General features: G+C 40.3%; 1 protein-coding gene across 1 annotated transcript; it reads left to right on the forward strand.

The window, feature by feature from the left end:
- The first annotated feature begins 3,046 nt into the window (after nt 1-3,046).
- Nucleotides 3,047-3,700, forward strand: LOC133923184 (RING-H2 finger protein ATL39-like). Its single transcript, XM_062368613.1, has one exon. It carries the CDS (start codon nt 3,047-3,049, stop codon nt 3,698-3,700), a length of 654 nt encoding a protein of 217 aa, XP_062224597.1.
- The last annotated feature ends 10,816 nt before the right edge of the window (nt 3,701-14,516 follow it).

Below are 14,516 nucleotides of genomic sequence, written 5' to 3' on the forward strand. Positions count from 1 at the left end.
AGCAATCCTTTCATATGCAGAGAAGTCGATGAGATCACTTCCTCTCGTGCAATATTGCTCACTTCGTTCGACGGTGATCGGATTGGAGATATCAATTCTTGCCAGTTTTACATGATAATTGGTAAGGTTTTTTTAAAGTTGATTTAGTACTTTTATAGCTTCGCACTAGTTTTCAACTGTTAATGTATTTTTTTTTAATTTTCAGCACCGTTCTTGATGTCATGTCTATTAGAAAAGCATGTATCTGATAGCGAAAAAAGAAAATTAAACAAGTAGATGAGTTGATATAATCACATAAGAGAGTTATTGACAAATTTTTTAAGAGTAATATGAGCAGTTCAAGTAACCCAAATAAGTTGACGATAGTTGTTGAGGAGGAAAACAAACTAATGAAAATTCAGAAGACTAAGACCTTGTAGAAGACAATATTGACATCAATGAGAATGATAAGAATGTAAGTGGTTATGAGAACATATTTAATGTATTTAATATTATCTTTACAATTTATATATTAATTTATTTTTTAATGTTTCAATTTAATGAATCCTGTTTTTAGTTTCATTCGAGCCACTAAAATCTGGTGTACACCCAGCTCCTTAGAGTTTGATTCCCATTCCTGCTCTGGTGTCTTCCCATTTTAGGAGTGCATGCACGTGTGAGAGTTCAGTAGGAAAACAAGGTCCTGTCTCCCGATAAATTTCTAACGTGTGGGTAGTGGATGGAGATCTCCTGACATTAAAATCATGGTAACGTTATCATTGACATGTGAATCTAGCTCCACGTATTAGTGACGGTATATGACGGTAGGAGATTCTAGTCCGTGGGTAGTATATGAGTGCAATAATGTGTATTGAGTACGTAGGTCTACTTTGTACTCTTGAGAAACCAAAATGTTTGATGCTTCTAGATGTCCCCCTAAGAGGCAGCATACAGATGTTGCACAGAGGAGTAATGCCTTTGCTAGCCATTCCAAATTGAAACGTGACATTCTGGTGGTAACAGAATTCTCTTTTCTTTTGCTCTGAACAATATCCAACAGTCCTTGATCTCAAAAAAGAAAGGAAAAACAGTCCTTCTGGTTGCCTTTTACAGTGAAAAATAGATAAAAAAGACATGACACGAAATTAGTAACAATTTACCGTGATTTGTCATTAAAGGACTCATTAGTGACGAGTCCCACCGCAACCTATCACTAATGTGCCATCTGATTAGGACTCGATATAGACCCATTACTAATGAGTAGTTATTAGTGATAGGTCGTAATATGACCTGTTACTGATGATATGACGGTATTCATAAATACTTGGCTTAGTTTCGGTTACATAATGGTATTGTTGTTTAATGCCTGAATCTGAGTTTTAGTTAGTATTTGGTATATGAGATTGTTGTTTGATGTACATGCAATCCATAATGTTGTGCACTGTAGTGTCCAAATGTTTTAAATATCTATGTTTTTTTGCAGATTATGTTTATGAGTTCTGTTTTCTATATTATTTATAAACTGTAGTACAGTGATATATGAAACAAATCAATAGCATGCCAAAAGTGATGCTTGATGTGTTTAGGTGAGCAGCCGTGCTCTTGAGAGGTGTGAGGCTACGTGGTGTTTAATTTAAGTAAATATGTGTATAACATGATGCTATATATATTTTTATTTATTTTCTCATCTCAACAACACTAGAATATGAACTATTGTATATTTATGCTCAAGTTTGATGTAAGAGGTGTCGGCTATGGATACAAATACACGTTTTGAAAACAGTGTAGAAACTTTAGGAGGGAGAACTCAATCTTTTAGGCCGAATTTGGTCTTGAAAAATTTACCAAACCTAATGAAGTAGAGAAAAATGGATGTAACTTTTTCTATAGATGTTCGTAGAGTATATAAATATTAAAATCGGAGTATGTATGTAAAAGTTATTTCTGTTTTACCGAAAGGCACTCTGGGCCACAACACAAAATGCGATCGTTTACACGAGATATTTAGAAATACAAATTTGGATGAAGAAAAATTTTATATGTAAATTATAACCCTCGATAAAATTTAGCAAAATAAGTCATTAATGACGGATCGGAACCGTGACCTGTCACTAATGACCTTCAGGAAAGAAGGTTAAAAAGATAAAATATCTAATTTTTATCATAACTACGTGATAGGTGTGGTGGTAAGATGATTCGTGCGCGAGGGGAGGTTCTGAGTTCGATTCCTAAAAACGCGCTGAAAAATAGCGTTGCTTGTGGGGTTTATATGATGGGTCTGCGTTGGGATGGCTCGAGTGAAAAATATTTTTTTAATTTTTTATTAAAAATATAAAAAATATTCATTAGTCATTAGTGATGGATCAAGATTACAACTCATTACTAATGTTTAGTTATTAATGATAGATAACAATTACGATGTATTATTAATAACTGTATAGTAATATATCACTGTTACATCCATTATTAATGACTTAATAACCTCTCGTTAATAACGTGTTTAGAAATATAGGCGCGGTACCGTTACTAATGAATTCGTCACTATTTTTTTTCACGTAGATAGTATTGTTCAGCTATTTTATTTTTTATAAAACAGTATTGTTCAGTTGATCAGATTGGGCTCGTGTTGACCTCTCACGTTGCCGTCATTTTTCTTGCACTACACTGCACAGTCCTACTCCATCGGCCGTCGCCTTCGACCAAATCATTAACCATTCTACTGCGACAACTACTCGTTAAAAATTAGCAGATGGCCGGCGCCTGAAACTTGACCAGAATCGGCACCTGATCCCTCCGTGTCTGGTCAAAAACCCACCGGATTTGTCTGCCGCGCGCCACGCAACCACAGGCGCGCGGCGCCGGCTCGCCCTCCAGAGGCGAACGCCGCGCGCTAATCCACGAGCTCCAGCCACAACTATTTCTTCCCGCCGCGCAGAGCACCAACACACCGCACCGCGAACCTGCGCAGCGCCGTTTACTGACTGCGAGTAGCAAGCAGCGTACGAACGAGTGAGCAGTGCGCAGGTAGCGCGCCAAACTTGCTCTCGACGAGCCAAGTTTAGTGACCATGCCGAACTTGCTCTCGGCGAGGTCCCGCGCTCGCAGCAACGGAGGCGGCGGCGGCGGCAACGACGACGGTGGGATCGGGAACCGCGCGTGCTACGGCATCGCAGCCTCCGCAATGTCGCTGCTCCTGTTCTGCGCCCTCGCCGCCTCCGTCAGCGTCTGGATAGCGTTCGCGTTCGGCGGACTTGCCCTGGTCGCCTTCGCCGTCGCCAGCTGCCTCGGCCCGGCCAGCTGGCGCGTCGGGCCGAGCGACGGCGTGATCGCGGAGCGTGACGCAGCCGCCGCTGGATCAGTGGGAGCGGCAAGGGCGCCGCGCCGGTTCGGGCTGCCGGAGGCTGCGATCAACGCGCTGCCGACGTTCGCTTACGAGCTCAAAGGTGCCAAGGGCGACCTCGAGTCCGGGGCGGGCAGTGAGGCGTGCTCGGTGTGCCTGGAGGACATGCTGGCCGGCGAGATGGTGCGGCAGCTACCGACGTGCAAGCACCTGTTCCACGTCGAGTGCATCGACATGTGGCTGCACTCGCACCGGACGTGCCCAGTGTGCCGGTGCAACCTCTCGGCGCCGCGGCGGAAAGTTCCTGGCAAAGCTGCTCCAGCTCCGGCCCCGGCAGCAGAGGCGGAACCGCCGGCTGACGATGCCTCGCCACAAGTGTAGGCCTGTGTCTGAGAGGGTATCTTGGACTCAAAATGGCATTTAAAAAATCATTTTAGGTCGTGTACAGGGTACTGATGTCAGAAGTAGGAGTGGCATTCTTTTCTCCTGTGAATTTGTGCATTCCTTCTCAAATAATTCTCTTCGTATGGAATTTTGGTTTTGTTACTTGTTTGCTTGATTCATTTATATATTAATCGAATTTTCTGACTACTGGGTAAGCCTTCGATGTGTAGCTCATTCTGTTTTGATTTTGACCAATTGTTCAGAAATCTGAACCGTACAAACAGAGTCTTGTATAACTAGTACAATACCCGTGTATTACGATGGTCTCTAAATTTGACACGGTATCGATTTTACTTCTCATACGAAGAGATTAAACTATGTTGCTAAATATTGAAGGCATATACTAACACAGTTTACAGATTATCAAGAGTTTCTTCTTTACATCTTCGCTATTGCTGAACTAGGGAATGTTGGCATCGGCCTTGGGACATCAGAATCATGTTGCCCATACAGACCAGTACAGTAAGGAGGCTTAAAAAAAGAAGCATGTTTCTCACTTGTTCCAATTCTTTTTCAACAACAGTGGAGGAGAGAGAATCATCATGTTTAGCCATCGCTAGATTGCAGTTCTTTGCAAGAAGCTCCGGATCAGACAGTTGGCTCCACTTTATCTTCAGTAGGATAACTTTTTGCGGAGTACCAAGAACTACTTGTTAACAAAAAAAAAAGGAACAACTGGAAAGTGACAAAGCAACACATGAAGTATATCAGGATGTTGAGATCAAACAGTGAAGGGAAACACAATATTTTGAACAATTGCCCTTCGACCTCCACGGAGGTAAAGCCAATCACTGGTGTATTCATCAAACTCCGTGACCATGGCCACAACGTACCACATAGGAAACTCTCATCCTGGATAACTTCTGCAATTGTGAGACAACGCAATTGTAAGTTTATCATATAATATTTTACACATTGTAAGGTTCACAGGTCTATATGACCAAGAATGCAGTAAGGTAACAACCTGGTAGACAATGACTGCTACGTAAAGCCGCACAAAAAGCTCGAGACAATAACCAGAGCTTTTGACAAAGGCACCTTTCCTGCCAGCTCCCCAGCAGCCCATACAAACGAAACAATTAGAATTCAGCATGCTTTCTGTGGCGTACTTTTATATCGTATAAACCTGCAATGACAAGTAAAAGTCGTTCCAAACGTTCTTCTGAAGATATTGTAGCTTCCACAATCTTTCTGTCGCGTACATTTCCAATTATGTATCATAGGTGACTGCAGGATATTGTTTTCTTTTCAATGTAGACACAATCTTTAGTAACACATAAGATAAACAAGTCCAGCTCAGCTAGCATGGCTCTCCAATCCTGTTCACTTGATGAAACAAAAGAACTGGAAACCAATTAATTCATCACAAAGAACAGTGATGGGTCTACATCTGTGTCATTTAGATCACCCTAAGTCATGAGTGGTCCACCCTGCATAAAAAATGGCTCTGCATGAACATAGATCGCTAGAAATTCAGACTATTTTGAATTGCAAAATATCCCTCACCTACGAACAGCAGTGCCCAAAACTACAAGTTCTTCATCGGCGTGACATCTAAGAGTGTCGCATGCATGCTCTAGAGTACATTTGTAGCGGTTTTCCTATTTCTCCGGTATGGCCTCCAAGGAATAAACTTTATGAGTCATTCAACACAGTTACTTCTCTCCTACTTAAGAAGAAGATAAGACATGTATGGTCTGCCAAAAAGATTCCTCTGCCATACGTCCAATCCTGCGCATCGTCCGTCCAATACCACGAGAGATCGCATGCCACCCCGTTTGTTTCGGAAAGAAATTTTGTGAGATCAGATCTCACAGAAAGACCTTCATCTCTGTGTGACATGTGTCCTGTACTTCTCTCACATATATTCAATCAGACCGTTAGACCCTCATCTCTGCGTGACATGTGTCCTGTACTTCTCTCACATATATTCAATCAGACCGTTAGATCCAGAATGAACGACGTAGATCAGGATCTCACGGAGGCCTTTCTGCAGAGAGTATCATATAATTTTCTTCCGTTTGTTTCTTCCGCCAGCCCGAACACAAGCTTCCCAAACCCTACCCTGTCCGCGTCTCCTCGCCCCCCTGCGGTCGCCTTGCTCTCCTCGATCCACCGCGCCGTCGCCTTGCTCTCCTCTATCAACCGCGTCAACGATCGTCGTGCGGGTCACAGGCGATCACCATCTCTGCCCCAATCCTCGTACACGATGAAGACCCTGCAGCGCGGGCACCGCCGTCGCGCTCCACCCGCTGACACCGCGGTCCTCGTCCACGACGAAGACCTGCGCCACGACTCACCGTGATCGTCGTGATCCGCGCGTTTCCTCTGCTGTGATCATCGTTGCGCTTCACCCGCTGACACCGGGCGAAGTAGCGCACATCGCCGCCCGATTTCACTGCATTCCGGCGTGAAGGTTAGTACTAATCACATCTGTCCGCTTTCCCTGTCGTCTTGCTGTTCAGACTTCAAATATGCCCGTGCGTTGAGTACTTTGTTTCATGCTTTGTTGAGCCCAGTGAACTTCAGTACTTGTGTAGAGTACTTTGTTTCTCATGCTGTTCAGACTTCAGTACTTGCGCGACTGATAAAACATAGGTTTGAAACAGCTCTTTTTGATTAACCACTGAAGAAAATTGCAGCCTCATGGTCTCAAGAGATTGATGAGCAAAGGAATGCATGCCCTGAGGCGTGTAGTTGAGCAGCATTCATGTATGTTAGCAAGAAGAAAATAGTGCCATCTTTGGTTACATATTCCCTTACACAAATGGGTCTTTTGTTGAACTGTGCTAAAACATGATGCTATGTTTAAATGCTCAAATTAGCAAAATTGTGTTGTGTCTCATCTGAATATGAGTTGTTTTAACTCTTTGGCTTCTAATTTTTTTAGAGAAATTTTGGGGACATACTAGGGGTAGAAAACTAGAACCTGAAAATTGAACCTGCAATGGATTATTTTGGTTCACCAATGTCTTAATTTACAAAGCACTTGTTGATGTCATAAATAGATGACTGTTTTTTATTATATTGATGGATATCTTGTCAGATTGCTACTATTGACTTGCCTTGAAATGAAACCTCATTTGGTGTTGCCCTTTTGTCATGCACGAACTGATTCTTTTGTTAACCAGTATGCTCTATTGGAGTGGTTTTATTTTGTTTTTCCTGACAAGGTCTCTTACGGTGCTTGCACCCTTCATTACCTCTGCTTTTCCGCTGAGAAATGAGCCAAACATACTTGTACCTGTTCTCCCCTTTCAATGATGAACGGTAATTCTGATCTGATCTCCCTCGAAAATGGTTGTTCTATTGCTGTTTTTTCTTTTTCTTTTTGATCTTCTTTCATTCGTACATCATTATGCCATAGTGACTTTGCCAAGGTTTGTAAACTATTGAAAGGGAGAAAAATGTTCTTGTGTGCTTTGTAGCCTTGTAGGTGGTAAGATCTCGTATGGAATTCCTTTCTCAAGCATGCACTCCTCTATGAAGCAGAGCCACTGTTTATCTTTGCTAAGGAGAAGTCTTGGAGCCTGATGAGGTCAACGAGCTTGGTATTTCCTGGTTAGTGTGAGTAAAAAATATTGCCCCTCTATGTTTTTGGTAGTGTTTTGGAACTCATAGGGTTGATCGGAGAATATTATAGAAGTGTGACTATGGTTCATAGGAGTTCGATGCATAAGTTTACTGAAACTTGCAATGACAAATAATATCATCTTGTGCGATTTTTATTTTCGTTACAACGTATAGACACAGTAATCCTAAAAATCACAAGACTGAGCAAGATTTCACAAATCTTTTTTCACAAGGAAAAATACCACTTGTAACAAACACAGAGATATTGCTTCCTAGATCTTGACGTATACGAATCCAGAACAAAAACTAATGCAGAGCAGTGCTAAAATATGAACTTAAAAAAAATTAAAAAAATCGTACTATCGATCTTGCAATCACCACACTGCTTAATACCTAAATCGAGTCTCATATGATCTTCCTTGCAAATGCATGATAAAGGAAGGAGCTAGTGAAAGAGATCGGTGACATTCTAGAGTGGGTTAAATTAGAACATCTAAAACTAATTAATTTTAAAAACTACATAAGACAAATCTATATCAATTTATCTCTAAATATGCTATAGATTTATCTAGTGTGTCTACTCTACCGTTCAAAAGGGTTTGCAACCTATAGTCAATTATAGCAAACTACTCTAGGAAGGTAAATACGTAAAAATAAATTACAAGTATGTAAATATGAAAACTTAAAGAAGGTAGAGAGAGTAAACTCGGCACAAAAGATTTTTATCCTATGGTATCGATGACATAAACGTCATCTCTAGTTCACATTAGAGAAGCCACCTAGGCTATCTCGGTCGGCATCTGGTCATGACCCTTGAGCCACCTAAACCTCAAGTAGGTTGAGCCACCAAGCCACAAAGGCAGGGCACACAACACGTCTCTCTTCCGATCACTTGCCACCGTCTTCACTTCAGAGCTTGAGCCACCAAGGCAAGGGTATTCACATTTCCGTACAAGCTTCTTGCCATCGCTCCACACGAAGCAGGAGGGTTGACAAGCTTGAGCCAGCAAGGTTCACGGTGTCGACGAGTCACCAAGACTCCAAGACGCTGGTGTACCACTTGGTATAAGGTAGGATCACTCCTTGATCCCCTCTCTAGATAGTAATACCTAGCAACAACTCTCTCTATACCTAATAGCACTAATCATAACCTAATCTTATACTAATTGCCTTAGATGATCACTTTTAGCACTTTGGTAGCTTAGATGTCTTCTCAAGTGTATGTGAGCTTCTCTAAACTTCAACACACTTAAATGACCGAGTGGGTATTATATATAGTCTCAACCTCACAAACTAGCTGTTGCTCAAATGATTACATTTTTTGTGAACGTCGGATGATCCGGCATGCACTTGATCCAAACACCAGACCATCTTGTGTGGATCATCGACCCAGGACTAGCCATTTATCCACTGAATCCTCCAGCGAAGCCTTCGATATAAGTGCTGGATCATCCGGTGTGTATACTTTCATCTTCTAGTGAACCGAAGAAAATCCCTCTGTACTTTGCTCCGGTGAAGCCTCCAATGTATACGTCGGACCATTCGGCGTGTACAAGCTCCTTTGTGAAATATTCCTCTTCTGAAAAATGCTCCGGTGTTGCCACCTCTGCATCATCAGACCATCCCACGTGTGGAACACTTGAACTTCAACTTCTGGAATGCTCTGGTGTGCACAACTTCTTCAATCATCGGATTATCCGATGTGTATAAATGCTTAGAGATAAAAAAAACTCTGGTGTGCATAATTCCTCCATCGTCGGATCATCCGACATGTACATATTTCTTGAGACTTGTCCAATTTAATCCAATCTTTGTCCCGACTTTGGTGGATTCTTCATGTGTTGCATCTATGAGACATACTAAAGTATGTACTTGACAAACATGTTAGACTCATTGGCTATGTTGTCATTAATCATAAAAATCACATACATGCCCTAAAAAGTTCATGTTCGGTACAATCTCCTCCTTTTTGGTGATTAATGACAACATAACTAAAGAAAGTGGGAAATAATAAAAGATACCAATTGTAAAGAGCATAAGACCTTGCCTCTTTTCTTGGATGCATGGTAAGAACAACCAATGATACCTATTGTAAGAAAAAGATCCCATCTTTATCATACCTTGTTCTTACTTTTAATTTGTCCCCCTTTTGTTGTAACTGTCATAGAGATAATTCTCCCTCTTTCTCCGTCGCTACTATCTCCTTTGATCAACCCATGCAAGAGCTCATTGCATTGCACGCGTCTTGTCTTGATATCACTTGTAATCCTTACATGCGCGCTTCTTACATCATGCTTCTCCCTTTTGTCAACAATCTTGCATCTTAGTTTGGTCGCCAAAATTCTCTCCCTTTGTCAACAATTTTAAAAAGACTACAAACACATGTTGAACTCAAGGAAAAATATTAAAGCACTAGGAGATTTTGATAAATCATGATCCATTTGAATAGTACCACTTGTGATGTGAAAGGGTTATATGGATACCATTTGAAATAAAAAAGAATCACAATTCATGAAACTCGCATGATATGATCTAAACTCTCTCTATTTTTGTACATACATATGATGAGACACATTTGTGACTACCACTTGTAGGTGTGTAATATATGCACAACTAGACAATATGTCAATATAGGAAGTTTAAGCCATATTTTGCAAGGAGATAACTTAAAGATATCATGTGAAAAATATATTAGTCTCAAAATCACAACACATATGATATGCTCTCCCAAATATGTGCATACAAATATCGAATACTTGTAAGAGACATATATTTGTCATTAATAACAATGGAGAATGATACACTGTAGGTTGGATTCATGACACAAAAAGGATACCGCTTGTAGAAATATGCCATAAAAAAACCTATAACTAATAAATCATGTAAGTTACTCATGGGTTAGAGAGAAATACAAGCAACCTATCATATGAAAAACCTATACTAGGCATTGCAAGGGAATAAAATATGCACAAGTAATCCTAGACAAGGCAAAGGTACTAGATGCAAAATAAAAGGCATGAACAAAAATCTAGCTACTATTACCTCTTTTACCTTTGGATAGGGGATTTGGGTATATGATGATCAAAGTCTTTATCAATGTGCCCAATCTTGTACACTTGGCTTCTTTGCTTGAAACTTCACTTTATCTTGTGCGTTAAGTCTCCAAATCCCCTAAGCTAACCCATGGACTTTAGATCTTCTTTAGAACCCAAACCGATTAAGGCCTTTTCATGTTGCTGATGACTTCCTTGGGTACCCAAATAGGTTGGTTCCACTCCTGTTCCTTTCGCTCAACTATGTGTGCAACCACTTTGCCATTATCCTTCTTATTGAGCTTTTAGTGGTTGCTCTTAGTCTTATGGTTGATCTTGTAGTTGAGCTTGGTGTAGATGCTGGATGTCTTGTTTGAGAGGTTCATCGTCTTCTTCTTCTCTTTGGTCTCTTTCTTGACTTTCTTGCATTGGAATGATTTGTGGCATTCTTGATGATACTTGAAGCATGTTACGGTGGACCCCTTTGCAAACTTGTTCACCATGTTATCATGATTATCTTAAGAATGTTGGACATGATTATCACCTTTCAATCTTGCTAATTCCTTCTTGAGGTTCTCCACTTATTGCTTGAGCTCATCTTGTGCAATGAGATCATTATATGATTCTACAACAACAATCTCAACGTATGTCTCATTGCAAATGGGTGAGCTAGATAGATCAATCAAATCGTTACAAGAAGTAGAAATATCTACCTTAGGATTGAGATTAAAGAGAGAGTAGATTGCTTCAAAGGGGCCTTAGGTTGAGAGTCAATACCCTCAAGTTTTTCCTTAAGCTCTTCATGCTCCTTGTTTAGCAATTCAAATTTGCTCACTAATTGTTTATAAATAGAAACAAAAGTAGCATGAATGTCATTAAAGGTAATGAATTTCCTAAGTTCTTTATCTTGTTTTTTAAGGCCCTTTATTGCTCATTGATCAAATCAAGAAGTTCTTCTCTTACAATGTTTATATCGCTTTCCATACATTTGGTCATAAGGCACTTGTGTGATGATGACGACATTCAGGAAGAACTTCTCTTTGAGGAGTGGATGGTGAAGCTCTTATCACTTGAGCTTGAATCTTCATCCTCACACATCTATCTTTCTATGCTTGCAAATACTTTGGCTCTTCCTCTTGTCTCCCTCCTATTATTAGTCTTCTTCTCTTTCTTGATACGATCAATTGTGTTAACCAAGTCTTTAATGGAGATTGGATGATCAATCTTGGTATTGATCCTCTTGATGTCTTTCTCCAATCTTGAGATGAGCTTGATGATTTTAGAGTCTATTTCTTCATCACTTGAAGTGCTTTGCTCATATTCTTTATCGCTCTCTTCATCTTCATCATCATCATCTTCGCTTGAGCTTGACTCTTACTCTTGCCTCCTCATCTTCTCTTTCATGTGTGGGCAAGGAGCCTACTTGCTTGTGCGGGCAAGGTTTTTGGCGCTAGATGAGGAGGAAACTTCAACTCCATGTTCATGGGTGGTGATCTTGCCAAGTACTTAGTTTGTAGTCATCTTGCTAATGTCGTTGTTGTCGTAGATGATGGAGACAATCAACTTGTACTTTGGAAGGAGAGCTTGAAGTATCATTCTCACCACTTGATTGTCTCCAATTAGCTCAAACCTAGCCCATTGATCTCATTGACAAGAATACTCAAAAGTGAGTACATGTCATTAGCACTTTCATTGGTAAGTTGTTTAGTGCTATTGATCTCAGAGACTAGCACATGATATTTCTCATTGTACACATCCTTTGTGCCTTCATGTATTTCAATGAGGTTAGTCCAAATATCATGTGCATTGGTAAGAGAATATACTCGATTGAATGCATTGATGCATAGAGAAGATAAAAGGATACTCTTCGCCAAAGCATCGAATTGTCTCTCCTTGTTTGTGGGATGTTCCTTTATCCCCTCCTTGGTGACTCTCTAAACATCTAAACCTCTGATTTGAAGAAAACAAGTCAATAGAATCTTTCACCGGGGGAAGTAAGTGCCATCAAAATATGGAGCACTATCGATATCCATCTCTATCTCAAACGTCACAACTCACTAGACGGTGAAGCATAACCGATCAAAAAGAGATCATGACTCAAATGCCACTTGGATTGGCGTATCCTGTGAAAGATTTAAGCCCCAACTCTGATACCAATTGAAAGAGATCGGTGACGTCCTAAGATGGGGGATAAGGACACCTAAAACTAATCGGCTCGAAAAACTTCACAAGATAAAACTATATCAATTTACCTCTAAACATGCTCTAGGTTTACCTAGTGTGTCTACTCTACCGCTCAATAGGGTTTGCAATCTATAGCCAATCCTAACAAAATATTTTAGGAAGGTAAACACACAAAGGTATATTGCAAGTATTTAAATGCGGAAACGTAAAGAAGGTAGAGAGAGCAAACTCGGCACAAAGAATTTTTATCCCGTGGTATCAATGATATAAACGTCACCCCTAGTCCACGTTGGAGTAGCCACCTAGGCTATTGGTCCCGGTCGGCATCCGTTCACAACCCTTGAGCCTCCTAAGCCTCAAGTAGGTTGAGCCACCAATACACAAAGGCAAGGCTCACATGCCTTGTTTTCGATCACTTGCCTCCATCTTCACTTCGGAGCTTGAGCCACCAAGGCAAGAGTATCTGTGTCCTCGTACAAGCTTCTTGCCATCACTCCAAACGAAGTCGGAGGGTCGACAAGCTTCAGCCAACAAGGCTTATAGTGTCTATGAGTCACCAAGACTCTAAAGCGCCGGCGTACCACTTGGTATAAGATAGGATCACTCCTTGATCCCCTCTCTAGGTAGCAATACCTAGCAACAAATTTCTCTATGCCTAATAGCACTAATCACACTATAATCTTGTGCTAATTGCCCGGGATGTGTTATATACTAACTACTTATTGACTATCGAAAATTGGTATGCAAGAATGTGGAGAATAAAGAGAGTGGAAGATAAAATCAGATATTTTTATTGTCTTCTATCAGATGCATGCAAACTCCTATATATATATAGCCATACAACATTGTTTCAAGAATTGATGCTAGGAGAGTTACATCACTAATGCCATAAAGGCTAAAGATTTGATGGTAAGGGGTTATGGACATCCACATAAATGAAGATTTCATAGCACTCCCCCTTAGATATCTATTAATTGTGAATATGTATGCCTCGTTAAAAACCTTGTCAAGGAAAAGCCCAGTGGAAAAAAAAACCATGGTCAAGGAAAAAAAGTATACACATACTCCTCCTGATGGCAATATCACTTAATATCTTTGAGTCGCCACAATCCAACACCATGAGTCAATTTCCTGAATACTGAAGTGGGGAGTGCCTTCGTGAATAAGTATACTAGATTCTCGCTTGAATGAATTTGTTGGGCTATAATAACATCATCCTTTTGAAGATCATGGGTGAAACAAAACTTCGGCGATATATGTTTCACTCTATCTACTTTGATATATCCATCTTTTAATTGAGTGATGCAAGCCATATTGTCTTCGTGTATGATTGTAGGCTCTTATTCTTCTGAAAGTAAATTGCATTCTTTGCAAATATGATGTGTCATATTTCTTAACCACACACATTCCTTGCTGGCTTCATGAATTGCCAAAATTTCTGCATGGTTGGATGAAGTTGCTGCTATAGTTTGCTTTATTGAGCACCATGAGATAGATGCACCACTACACATGAAAACATAACCAGTTTGTGATCGACCATTGTGTGGATTAGATATATACCCTGTATCTGTAAAACCAACTAGTTCTCCCTTGCATATATTAGAAAAATATAAACCCATGTCCTTTGTACCTTGAAGATAATCAAGTATATGCTTCATACCATTCCAATGTCGTTGTGTAGGACAAGAGCTATATGCTAACAAATTAATAGCGAATGTAATATCAGGTCATGTATGAGTAGAAAGATACATGAGTGCTCATATGGCACTTAAGTATGGAATCTCAGGACCAATAATTTCACTGTCACTTTTTGGTGGGCGAAAAGGATATTTGGTTACATCAAGTAATCTGACAACCATTGGGGTACTTAAAGGATGTGCTTTATCCATGTAAAATTGTTTCAATATTTTGTTTGTATAAGTTGTTTGATGCATTAAAATTCTATCCTTGAGATGTTCAATTTG

The sequence above is a fragment of the Phragmites australis genome, chromosome 6, assembly GCF_958298935.1.
Source record: "Phragmites australis chromosome 6, lpPhrAust1.1, whole genome shotgun sequence".
Classification (NCBI taxonomy): domain Eukaryota; kingdom Viridiplantae; phylum Streptophyta; class Magnoliopsida; order Poales; family Poaceae; genus Phragmites; species Phragmites australis.